At 24.5% G+C, this 13,152-nt stretch overlaps 1 protein-coding gene across 2 annotated transcripts; it reads right to left on the bottom strand.

The window, feature by feature from the left end:
• Positions 1-715: 715 nt before the first annotated feature.
• On the bottom strand, positions 716-12,626 carry LOC145833976 (mitochondrial fission regulator 1-like). Of its 2 annotated transcripts, XM_082941271.1 has the most exons (10): positions 12,489-12,626; positions 10,990-11,040; positions 8,977-9,062; positions 8,106-8,266; positions 7,540-7,692; positions 5,768-6,000; positions 5,515-5,621; positions 5,245-5,268; positions 2,049-2,226; positions 716-1,765 (listed from the first exon to the last, which is right to left on the bottom strand). In XM_082941271.1, the coding sequence occupies exons 1-10, from the start codon at positions 12,543-12,545 to the stop codon at positions 1,634-1,636; spliced, it is 1,182 nt and encodes a 393-aa protein (XP_082797397.1). In that variant the 5' UTR covers positions 12,546-12,626; the 3' UTR covers positions 716-1,633. The 2 variants fall into 2 exon arrangements, with proteins under 2 accessions (XP_082797397.1, XP_082797398.1); XM_082941272.1 differs by lacking the exon at positions 5,245-5,268.
• Between the last annotated feature and the right edge of the window lie 526 nt (positions 12,627-13,152).

Below are 13,152 nucleotides of genomic sequence, written 5' to 3'. Positions count from 1 at the left end.
TTAATTACATTACTTAAAATAATGTATTTCGGTATCAGTGTATTTACATCAGAAAAATATTTGTCAAATAAGTTTGATTATTTTTTTCATTCAAAGTTTAAAGAACTTTTTACTTATACCTTATAAGACGAAATCATTTGATTTAACACAAATCATAGTGAACATTCTTACTGTGTTGAGTAATTAATCAAAATATTCAAGCTGCTAATTACAAGTTAGATTACTTTTCCACAACAATTTGTAAAGCATGAATATATTTTATCTGTAGCAACTAACTTGCGTTCAGTAAATTATATGTTTGTTTGTTTTTAGCTAAAAACCAAAAAAATTATTAGCAAAAAAAGAATTGAAATATAATTTTTTTGATTGATATTAGTTTCAAGGTTTAGCAACAATTTTTTTTTTTTAAATAAAATTAGTTTAAGTTATATAAGACGGATAGTTATAAACATTTGCATAACAGCTAAACAAAATGTGAATAAAACTTTAGCACGTTTGTCATCAGTTGATTTTGATTGCATATTTAAAAACCAAGTATAAAAAGAGGCGTACAGTGGGCTTATCTCACCTAGGTGGCGTAAAAGAGCTGTACACTTACAAGTTTATTTAGAACTTGCTTTCAACTTACTCAGCTCAACTTGTTTGTAAAATTTTTTAAGTCTTAAAAGTTTTTAAAAACAAAACAATATTAACACATGTTGTACGTTTTATTTTTACATGAAAATAAAATATATAAATCAATACACAAAACACTTTTCAATAGCACACTAAATGCAAATACTTTTAAATTACCAATTTTTTAGAAGTTGTTAAACTTTGGTACTAACTGAAAGCTACCATCAATTTAAATTCTCAAACACTAAATATACTTATACAGACAAGTACACAAGGGAAAGAAATTGGCTGTATTCATAAATTTTTTAAAAGTTTAATTTTCACATATTGAACAAGAACCATATTTTAACAATTAAAATTTGTAGTAACCAAAAGTTTTACATTTTGCATGCATACGCATTACAACAATCAAGCAAAAAGTTAAATAAGAAATTCATCAGATATATTAAAAAAATAACGCATTTATTGTTAATACTTTTAACTTTTTTCCAATTTAATTAGATCTGTATTTATTAATATAAATTCAAATTAAACTACTTTGGTTTATTTTATATGCTAAACTAAAGCTTAATTTGCAGATAAATTTTAAACTAATTTTTATATCTTACTTAACTAGCTTATTAACACATAGTGTTCTAAGAGTTAAGGTACAAGTATCAAACAAATTTTGGTATAACTTATAGTTGTTTGAAAAACTGAATAAATAATTTAGGTCAAAACTGATTAGTTGAAAGTTTAAATACTAGAGCACTAAATTAAGAATCATAGTTTTGGAAATTATAGTGATAGTTTTATATTTAATCTCGAAATAAGCATATTTTAAGAAGTAGTTTATTATTTTGTATAAAAATTTCGTTTTTTTGTTTCTTTTAAGAATAACAGTATAGATTATACAATTTCTTTTGTACTCTCAACCAAAAATAATTTTTAAATGAGTCGAGCAATTTCAAAACGCTACGAATTGCAACTTGAAACTTGCGTCTGCAGAAAATTTTTCAGTCAGGTGCGAAGGGAATTTTTATTTGGCAGGGGAGGTTTGCATTTGGTCTGCAGCAGTTGTGACCACGTCCTTCTCGGTGGGCAGGGGGATCGGGGCCTTCCTGCCTCGTTTCGACGGCGAACTGCGCTTCTTCAGCATGTGCTGACCGAACTGTTGTTATTATTGTTATTTTGCAAGCTGAAAGTAACCATTTAATATTAAGGAGATATTAATGCAAATATTTGTTCGAATTATATAACAAGTTTAAGATATCATTCTTAATCAACTTTTATAAAGCGAGGTTTCTGAAAAATGGGCTAAAAGCCAAATATTTGTTTAGTAATTATATGTTGCACAATAAAAATGTTATAAGTTCTATTTTATAAAGATTTGTTACAGCCATGAATGTTTAATCAAATATAGCAACAAGTATGTGCAACTATCTCAAACAAACCCTGGGAGGTGAATCAGACCACTCCTTTAAATCTTCAGAGCTCTCATTCCTCTTTTCTTTCGATATTCTGCTGAACTTTCTTCTGAGTGCTTCTTGTATGAACGTGGCGCTATCTACCGGTTGTTTTTTCTTCAACGGTGGCAACGACTTCTTGTTCATCGGTGTTCCACCAGGTGATCTGTTATTAATTACAAAATATAAATTTGCACTTGTGTATTTTTATTAAACATTTTCAAATATTTAAATTGTAATCAGAAATTGTTTGCTTAAAACTCAAAAAGAAGTATTTATATAAATTATTGGTCAAACATTCGTACTTAGAGATAAAAACTATAAATATTCTGCAGAAAGTAAAAATTGTATAAAATTCTGTAAAGCTTGTAATTTCCTATAAAAATTAAAACTAAAGATGCAGAAACAATTAATTCAAAACTTCTAAAAACTTAACATAGAGCTCTTAGACTTAAAAAACTTCATGCACATTATATATTCTAAAGTTAAGTGCACACTAACATTAATTGGCTTGGTTTTCGTACAAAAAACCGCAATTATAATAACTGATATCCTTGTTTTAAGGCCATAGTGGGTAAGCCACTTTTTTACATGTTGATCTTATTTTCAAGATTTCTTACTGAACTAGCAGTTGCTTTTTACCGTTTTATAAAATTCAAATAAGTTTTTGAGATATGAGGGTACAAAGTCGGAGAGCTCATTAGGTTTTTTATGGAAGGACCAAAGTAAAAAGGTAAAATAAATAACATTTCATTAAAGTTATATCTTCTTCTACAGTTTTTAAGCATTCGTTCTGAAACTTTCTCAATTCTTAACTATATGATAAATATCTAAATCGTAGGAATTTTCAAACTTTGAGAAAAAATTTTTTATTAAAATAAACTGATTAGTTTTTTTAGTATGGATATAAATTTATTTCTTTATTTTTACAACAAAATTTTTTTCTAATAAAGCAAGGAACATTTCCTGAAAACTTGAGGTTAATTGACAAAAAAATTGAAGGCGGAGATAGATTTTTAGTGTACTTTTCAAGAAAATCGGCAATGATTTTTTTTTCCTTCATACGTTTGTATCAGAAACTTTTTACGCAACTGATGATATCTCAAACATTATTTAACTATTTTTTATTCTGTGAAAAGCATGTTTAGTATACAATTATAGCTTTCATATAAGGTCTAGTGCTAAGATTTGTAAAAAAAATGTCGGACCACTTATGGCCTTATTATTGAAGGTATTTATAAGTTCAATAAAGTAGTAAAATGATTTAAAACCCATAAAATTAAGTTTATGGTTTAAAAGAACCAATAACGTAAAAAAAATGCTGCTCGCAAAATAAAATGTTACGCATTTTTTAAACTTATGTATACAATAAACAATTAAGTTCACAGCACAACAACAGCATCCGAGTCTGCCTCAGCTTTGTTGTTGATGGCCGAAATAAATTTAACTTTATGTACAAAGTTTAAAAATGTGCATAATTTAGAAACAACTTTATTTTCAACTTATATTTTATTATTCGAACTTATACTTAACTACTACTCTCAAAAAAATAACTACCAACTTAGAGTATAACTTTAAATACTTACAAAATTGACAGTAATTTAATAAACTAAACTTATCAAGGCAGTATTTACAGATACTTGACTTGAGTGCAAACGCCTTATTCAGGGTCATAAAAGCCAAGGTTAGATGCTTGCAAAATTATAGCAAGACAACTAGGGTTATAATACACACCTTAACAGTAAAATGCAACATCAACAACTTTGTAAAACATAGAATGTATGTAGAAGCCGGAGGCTTGCAGAAAACAACCCACCACATAACCGCACACAAAACTATTAATACACTTTTATACATACATTTTTCAATTAAGCTATCACACAAACAGATTAACTTATACATTTGATACTACTTTTGTTTTAAGTTAGTTAATATATTTAGTATAAGTTATATTTAATATTTTAAATGCGTTACAAGGATGCTTAAATTGTAAAGAACACAACGTAAATATAAAAGGTTTGACAGAAACCGATTAAATCAACATTGGAAATAAACTTGTTGATTACGTCATATAGATAAAAATAATTGCAAGTTAAGTGTTTCAGACTTTACAGCCAGCAGACTTTATAGCTAGCTTTTGTATAAAAATAAACAACAAACTATATTGCATTTTATATGCATTTCAATTAACCGTAATAGCTAAAAATTCTCTAAATTTATAAATTTTAGCAAATTAATTCCCGCAAAATTAAATAAAAGTTTTATTAAAAACTTTTTCTATAAATTATATAATTTTAAATTAAATGAATTTCAAATACTTTCCTTGAAAAATAAAATTAGAAATGGTTTCGTAGTATACAACTATAACTTAAATAATATTGTTTTTAAAGATAATAGATTCAAACTGAATCAGCTTAACACTAGGCTCTTGAAAGTATAGTATAAAAAGAAAGTATAAATTTTATGTTTGTATTAAAACTTACTTCCTAAATTTATTTTTAACATTTACGTTTAAAACTATTACCAATGATTAAGTTTATTTCAAATAATAACAAATAGTTCTGGTACAACAAAAGCAGTAATCTTATTCACAAGTTAATATAACTTATCTATTTGCATAAATTTGAAAATGACCAAAAATTATTATTTCCTTGTTATAGATAAACTTTGTGTAATTACTATTTTTAAACCATATAAAAGTCCAACAAAAACTTTAAAATTGTTACTATGTTTAAATAATACAAATAAATATTTTTAGCTCAAAGACTTATTAAAATTCGTACGCCCTTAAATGCTCTACTTTACTAATAAAAATAAAATTGAAAAAATAGTTAGTTTTTACTTAGAACTTACTTATTAAGTTCTTTAAATTTGATTGAGCTCAATAAAAATATATATATACCTTTTAGTTATATAAACTAAACTGAGACCAAGTATGAAGTTGTAGTTAATTTAATACATGATATAGCTTAACACGAAACAGTGAATTAATCGAAATCGAATAACTTTTATCAAGTAAATTTAAAAACTATAAGTAAAATAAGTCTATGAATAAACTGATATGAAAGATTACAATTATGCTTTTTAATTATATGCATTGCAATTCATGTCAACTTAAAAATAAGCAGAAAATTAACACACATAAACTATTATTAAGCTAAAGCTCTGCAAGCAAATAACTAACCTCCACTGATTTTCATCCTCTTTTCTACAATTCAAAGTTTATTTAACCCAATATTTTTTTTTTCTAATTTCAAATGAACATAAATGTGTAAGTATCTAGATTAACAAAAAAAAATATGTTTTACGTTTAAACTGCTTGATAATTAATACAAGAGTCAACTGTCTTTTTATAAACTGAAATACATAGACTTGGGTTGACTTAAAAAAGTATTTTTAAATTTTTAAAAAATTTTTCTAAAAATAGTCCACAAAATACATATATACTAAAAACCTGTCAACTGATTTCAGTTTAACTTTATGCAAGTCCTTCAAAACATCACTCATTGAAATGGGTTTTGGTTTTGCTTCAGTTGACGCAGGGTCTCCTACGTCTTTACCCTAAAAACATTTTTACAAAGTAAAATTAAGATAGTAACATGAAAAAATTTTTCTTCTAACATTTTGGTTATAAACATAACTTTCTTCATAAACTCAATATCAAAAGTTTTTTATAAGAAAATTCAACAAATACATTGAAATCTCACCTTCGCAAGTTTCCTCTCCCTGATGAGTTGCTTGAAGTCTTTTGTTGCGCTTTTTTTGGGGGCGCTGAGTGGCACGGGGGGAGGAGGGGGAATTGGAATACCCAGTGGCGGTGGTGGGGGAATACCTGGCATTCCCATGGGAGTGGGTGGAGGGGGTATTGGTATGGAGGGTTTTAGGGGTGTGGAAGCATCAACAGGCAGAGTTGACTGAAGTTCTGATGAGTTCATCGAAGCTGTTGAATAAAATAAAATTAGTTGATAAATTTTTTGTATACACTAAACTAACATTACAGTAGGTTATAAGTTGAACGGCATAAAACTTTACATACAAAGTTTTGTTTATTAATTAAAAAAATCTAAAACAAAACTTACTAATATTTTAAGATTTACAATACTAGAATTTTAACAAGAAAAATCAATTAATACTATACTGTACAATGTACATTTATATTAGGCTTGTTATAAATAATAAAAATACTGTGATGGAAATTATAACTTATTTAATGTTAAATAGTTTTATTGTTCATATTACAGATATCAAAAAGTATTTTACAAACAAGAGAGCAGGCAACCTTTCTAGTCAGCTTGCCAAATTTACGATAAAGTTTCTCACGGGTCAGTTTTGTTAAAAAAATCTTTTTGAGTCAGGTAATTTGGAAAATTTATACTAAAAAAGTTAATAAAACAATTTAAAAGCAAAATTTTTATGTAATAATTTTTGAATAAGCACTAATGTATACAAAAGATCAAGTTACGAACACATTTCAAAATATTACTATAAAAAAACTTAATTTTATTTATTTTAAAAAAGTTGTTATCAAGCTATAAAATACATCGCAGGCCAGATACTTCTGCTTGGCTGGATCCGTCCACGACTTCTATACTAGTACATAACAAATTTTTCTTTAACTTTAAATAAATCTTATCATACAATTAGAATTCTAACAAATGTATTTGTCAGAACAAATTTGCTTGAAATAATACATAAGCCAAAATTAAATACTTTAGTACAATTTGGAATAGAAAAATAACATCTATATATATAATCAGTCTACTTTAAAGTTATATAACAAATGCTGAGAAAAAACAAAATACTCAAGACAAGTTTAAGTTATAAGACGATGTAGAAATCCAATTTTAAAAATAAAAAGCATAACATTTGGTTTGTTTTAATGCAGCATACATTTATTATTAATTGTTACGATAAAGTAATTTTTTTTTAGATTTGAAAAATTTTTATATATACAGATTCATAAAACAAAATATTTGAATTTATTCTAAGCTCAAACAGACTAGTATTAAAATAATTCCAAAAATATACAAATTAGTGTCTGTGTTATGACAAGTCAAAAAAAAAGAGATACTAATTTAAAAGTATAAGAAAAAAGGGTTTTATTATGATTTTTAATTATTTTAAAATTTGATAAATGTATAAATAAAAAAGAATTGAGTACATAACCGTTTAAACTTATAACAATACAAAAACATAATCAAAGAAATGGTGAAAACTAACTTCATAAAGTAATAGCAAATCTCATCCAAAGATACTAAGAGAATATTAATTAAGGAATCTAGGAATAATCTGACATATAACTTTGTTTTTTATTTGAATTTTCTAATAACTATTTTCAAGACTAATTCTAGTAAAAGTGTGCACACAAGAGCTATTACTTAATACTTAATAATAATTAAAAAGCTAATTAAAAAACCGTTTTGTTACTAAAAATCTGCAGTGTAAAGATGTGTTGATATAATGTATAATATAAACTAACAGGTATTATTTCTCTGAACAGCAATTAGTTGTGCGATTTGCTGTCTCAGTGTAGAAAGTTCATCTTCTAATGCGTTTATTTTAGTTTCCATTTGTTCTTGTGGAATGATTGGTGTTGCATACCCAGAAGAAAGTGATGCTGTGTCTCTAAACTCTGTAGATGTTTCGCAACTGGTTTATTCATTGACACATGTAACCTTAACTTTAATAATACTACCTAAAATAAATACTTTAAAATACTAGTCTTAAGAATTTTGGCAATCGGAGGTAGTATCAAAATGTTATGCCTTTTTTTACAAATGTAGTTAGTTATACTTTATTTTGAGAATTATTATTTTTAATGTAAATAAGTTTAGTATAAAGTTAAAAGTCAAACAATATTTCTTAAACTTAAAAATTCCCAAATTTTACAATTACTTATGTTCTTTTTAGTTAAGAACTTAACTGAAAAACATATATTTTGTTTCTGATTAAAACCTAGCAAATGCTTTCGCACAAATAGCATTTTAATTCCAATTGTTCAAGAAACGTTTAATGCAACTTTACAGAAAACTTAATTATATTAACCACTTTTAGAAGGCGAATTTTTCTTTCCGATAAGAGCCTGCGATAAGTACTGGCGACCATGACCAGGTAGTTCTGATAACCGCCCAATATCAGAAAGAGAAAATATTGTAGATTTGCTTTCTGATTCTACAACTTTTATACCAGATGGTAAAATTTCAAATCTGTTAGTAATGCATTAATATTAAGTTTTATATAAAACAAACAAAAAAATCTTACTATACACATTAAAAACTCTATTAATGCAATAGTCGAACAAACTATAAAATATTAGTCAATTTTTTCAATCTTATCGTCATAAAATAAAGGAGTACTTTTTTAAATTAGCTAATAGTGTACTTTTAAAATATAAGTAATTACAAAAAATCAAACAATGGTTTAAAAAATCTACAAGTTTATTGTATACTTTAGTTCATCACGCTTTCAGACAACAGTCCGTCTTCAGTGAACTTATGCTAAACTTAAAGAACTGAGACACATTCATGCAACTAAGTAAATAAAAGTGAAAAATATATTATGACGTAATAATTCAAACTGTGTATAAAACCAAATTTGTAAAAGCTAGAAGATTTTTTACACCTTAATGATATTTTTGTATGTAAAAGTAAATACAAATGAAATGAATATAAAAATAAACACTTTATCGATATAAACTTTAAATTAAAAACTATCTAGTAAGGAACTGTTAGCGTTATGAACTAAAGTATGCAATAAACTTGTAGATTTTCTAAGTTATTGTTTAATTTTTTGTAACTATTGATGCAGGAGAAAAATCACAAGTAAAAAATTGACTGTGTCCTGGACTGATTTAAGACTTTTATATAAATCTTGTCAAAATATGAGTAAACAAGTTTTAAAAAATCGAAATATTAACCTTGGTCGTTCAACATTTTTCATTGGTAAATTAGAACCAATCATTCGGATCAAACTTCTTTTGTTTCCTGTAAGCCTTGCATCACCCTGTTATTTTATTACATACAGTCAGGTGGATTGTGTAAGGATGTATTTGTTTTTATAGTAAGCTATATTAACGACCTATGAAAGCTCAAGTGATGTTTTAGTTGAAAATCAATCAATTCAGACTACAAAAAGAACTGAAATTGACTTATTGAACTTAGATATCTATATATGTTTAGTGCTAATGTAAACCTGATTCACTTTTTGCTCATTTGATTTCTATATGATAGCTTTTCAGACTAATTGAAGAAATAAAAAATTCAATTAAAAACTTGAGCTTGGTTCTTGATAAAAATTTTAAAATTAAGCCTTTTTTCAAAGCTAAAACAAAGTAACTTTCTAACCTAGACACTATACTAAATGTATAAAAAACAAGTTATATACGCAATAAAGACTTTTTAAATGTACAAGAAAGATATTATACCTGTTTAGAAAATTGTATATAAAGTAACATTTAGATTAAATTAGAATAAATAGAATTTAGAAATGAATATAATAGTGTATAAGAAATTAATTCACCTAAGATTAGTTTGAAAACAAAATAAATGGTACCATTTCTTTAATTGTAAAACTACCTTATAAAACTGTTTAGTATATATGCTTTAAATAAAAATATCTTGTATTCGAATATATAGTCCGCAGAAAAACAAATGTTTATAAAGACTACAAATCTATATTTAAGTATAAAAATCAGAATAAAATTTAAAGTAGACAATACAACATATAACTTGTGTTACGTTAAAAGTATTTTTTTAATTTAAACCTCAGTCTGGGATTGGTAAGTCAAAATAGACTTAAACTAAAAAAAATATTATATGCTAGAAAACTACCCTTTACAAACATAGTTTATAAATAGTTTTTTTTTTATAAATAAATGAAAATAATCATAAACCTAAATTTAATAAATATAAAAAGATGCATATTTATATCAAAATATATCACATCAAAGTATAGTATTCAAAGAAATCATATTATGTTTAAAGTTACAAAGTTGAAAAAATTGTCTAAAAGAAATTTAAGCTAGATAAACTTTGCATTATAAATATTCATTTTAATACACAAAGATAAAAACTGCATGAGTGACATAGCAACAATAGTTTTAAAATACGAGATACTAAAATGTTATGTTTTGATAAACAAAATGTATTTTCTGTGTTTTTAATTTTCATGTTCTTTTTTTGTACTTAGGTACAATAAAGTCAATATTTTACAAGCTAGTAATTATACAATCTATTAAAACTGTAGTTAACCATATTGTAAATATTTTAAATGTAGGTGAAACTTATTATTTAATTAATTAATACTACTTAGTGATTTTGAGAAAACTTTTTTGATTTAAATCAATTACTTGTTACTTTTTATATGAGACAAATGAAAAAGTAAAAACTTAAAAACATTTTTCGAACAAAGCAAAAAATAAAATACATACAAAAATTCAATTTTAAAAACAAACTCTTTTTAAAAAAATCATTAATACAGCACAATAACATGCAAATGAAAACTAACTATTAGTTTGGAAAAAAAATAATATCTATTACAAGGGGTATCTACGTTAATTAAAACAGAAATTAGTTTTTTGAAACTTTTAGAAAAAGGCAGCTTTAATATTCATAAAATGCTTTAAAGTTAAACCTTTATCAACTAATATACTTATATTTTTTAATGTTTAGTGTTTCGACGAAATTTATCAATGAATATAGTGAAGTATATAAATCTTAATAGAGAAATGACAAAAAAAATACGTTCATAAAAATTTCTACTTTTTTACTTTGTAATTATACCAAGTGGTCTACTTTTTGACACCCCATAATAAAATAAAAGGTTAGTACATTCTACATATTCATTTAGACTACTTTAAGTACAGTGACAAGCTTTTTCAAAAAACAACTATCAAACTAAAAAAGCATAAAGCAAACAAATAAGTTCTTACAAATTGCAAGGCTAAGAAGTTTTCCTCCGGAGTGTCATACAAGGTTTTGTACTGAAACAAAATTATTTTAATGAACATTTACATCAGTAATATAAATCATGTTTTTATACTTTGTTTCTATGTTATTACTACTATTTAAACCTTTTTTTTTTACAAAACATTTTTTTTAAATATTTATACAATTTCAATATACTTCTTTTTGACATACTTAAGTCTTATAATAATTTTTATGACTCTTAACTAAAAAATATTATACTTATGAGTTAAATATTGTTTTTGTAAATATTTGAATGATAACAAAATTTAAGCTTTAAAACGAAAACAAAATAATTTAATAAAATATACTGTTTTAATTTTTTTGTTAAACAAAAAAGTTATTTAAAAAAGATAAACTGTATACTATTCTTGTAAACGAAATGTTACAAAACTTAAAATAAAGTTTTTTGGTATTAAAACCACCTTAGTACTACTACATAAAAAAAAATAATTTGATACAGACTTATTTTTATAACTATAATAAGTATTCTAAATATTAAACTAGAACACCTAAAATATTATAATGTAATAAAAGCACTAAAAATTTATTATAACTTTGTATAAAAAATTAGTTTATTTACAAGTGTTAAAATTTGATAGAATTTTTAAATCAAATTAAACTATCTTCATAACAAAAACTATCTTAACAAAAACTACTACTATAAAATTAAGTGAATACAAAGTTACCAGGCTGAATTTTACAAAGCAGTTCAAAAAAGTATATCTTTTTTCTAACTAAAAGATATTGACTAAAAATTATTCAATAAAGAAATACTTTTTATTAAATTAGTAACTAATAATTTTTGTAAATTACAGGTCTTAAAACTATGAAAATCTAATCTTTAACTTTTTTCTTAACCAATCAAAAAAAGTTTTATTACAAAACATAATTAAGTACAAGCACTAAAACAAATTTATAAGGATTTTTATCATCTTTGAAGAAAAATGCATGGTAACTATTAAGTAATTATACTTTTCAAAAAATTAATAGCATTTTCTAAGTTTAAAAATATTAAATAAACAAATTAGTTTAATTACATAACATTAAAACAGTTAAGTTGATATACTTTATTTTGATATTTATTAAATACTAGAAAGTAAATTATGAATAGTAGACCGAACTTTTTTAGTATTTAATAACTATAAACATAACAAAAAGTAAATTACCTTTATAGTGTTACAAAAATTTACAAGTTTTTTTTGTTTAAAACTCATAAAAACTTTGTAGAATAACTTGCTAGTTTATTGTAAAAAATATAAATCTAACTCATAATGACAATGATTATCATAAATATAATTTTATTATTTAAACAAAAACAACACCTCATATTGATTCTAAAGCTAGATGGTAAATAGCAAATTTAATTAATAGAATTACAAAATACATTATAATTAAAATAAAGGAAAGTTAAATAAAATTCTAGTGCTATTAATATTTAAAAATAATTTAAAAAAAGGCTTACCTTTGCCATACTAGCCAAAGCACTTGTGCTTTTTGAATGTATTAATCCATCACTCATTTTGATAGATTATAGGTAACTATATTATAAATAAATTATAATATTACCACATTTCAAATTTATAACCTTTTAAAATAACCTATCAAAATATGATACATATTTAATAATTTTTTAGGAAAAAAAATTACAAGTAAGAATCATAACGAAATCACTTTGTATAAGTTTTTAGCTACTTTGAAGAAACTTATAGGGAAGCTTTTTTGGATTTCATGAAAAAACTTAAGGGCATAGGGGGGTTAAAACACTTTTCTCTTAATTTGATCAATAGGTTTCTATAGGAGGCAAAACGGCAAAAATAGACTGTTTCACTAAAAATCTATATTATCCTACGTTTTTTGAGATAACTACCTCAAATTTTCAGGAAGTGTTCCTTGATATATTTTTAAAATTGTGTATGAAAGATTTTTTTAAAGTTAAAAAATAAAAATTTATATAAAATTTAACAAAAAAAGTTTTTTTTTTGTTTTTTTGTTATGGAATTTTAATTTTTTTAAACTTTTTTTGGACAATATTTTCTAAATATTGCAAGGAACATTTCCTGAAAATTTGAGATAGTTATCTCAAAAAACGTAGGAGGAGTAAGATTTTTAGTGATTTCTAGTTACTT

Source organism: Thalia democratica, chromosome 4 (genome assembly GCF_965202585.1).
Source record: "Thalia democratica chromosome 4, ktThaDemo2.hap1.1, whole genome shotgun sequence".
Lineage (NCBI taxonomy): Eukaryota > Metazoa > Chordata > Thaliacea > Salpida > Salpidae > Thalia > Thalia democratica.
The sequence above is the reverse complement of the archived record's forward strand: the minus strand, read 5'-3'. Positions and strand labels throughout refer to the sequence as shown.

What these genes read in the sequence shown, in the direction of transcription:
- LOC145833976 (XM_082941271.1), bottom strand. Translation starts at nt 12,545, where the DNA reads ATGAGTGATGGATTAATACATTCAAAAAGCACAAGTGCTTTGGCTAGT. An exon ending in AAAAATGTTGAACGACCAAG is followed by an intron (nt 8,267 to 8,976) that starts GTTAATATTTCG and finishes CATTACTAACAG; the next exon opens with ATTTGAAATTTTACCATCTG. An exon ending in AAACTGAAATCAGTTGACAG is followed by an intron (nt 5,269 to 5,514) that starts GTTTTTAGTATA and finishes TTTGAATTGTAG; the next exon opens with AAAAGAGGATGAAAATCAGT.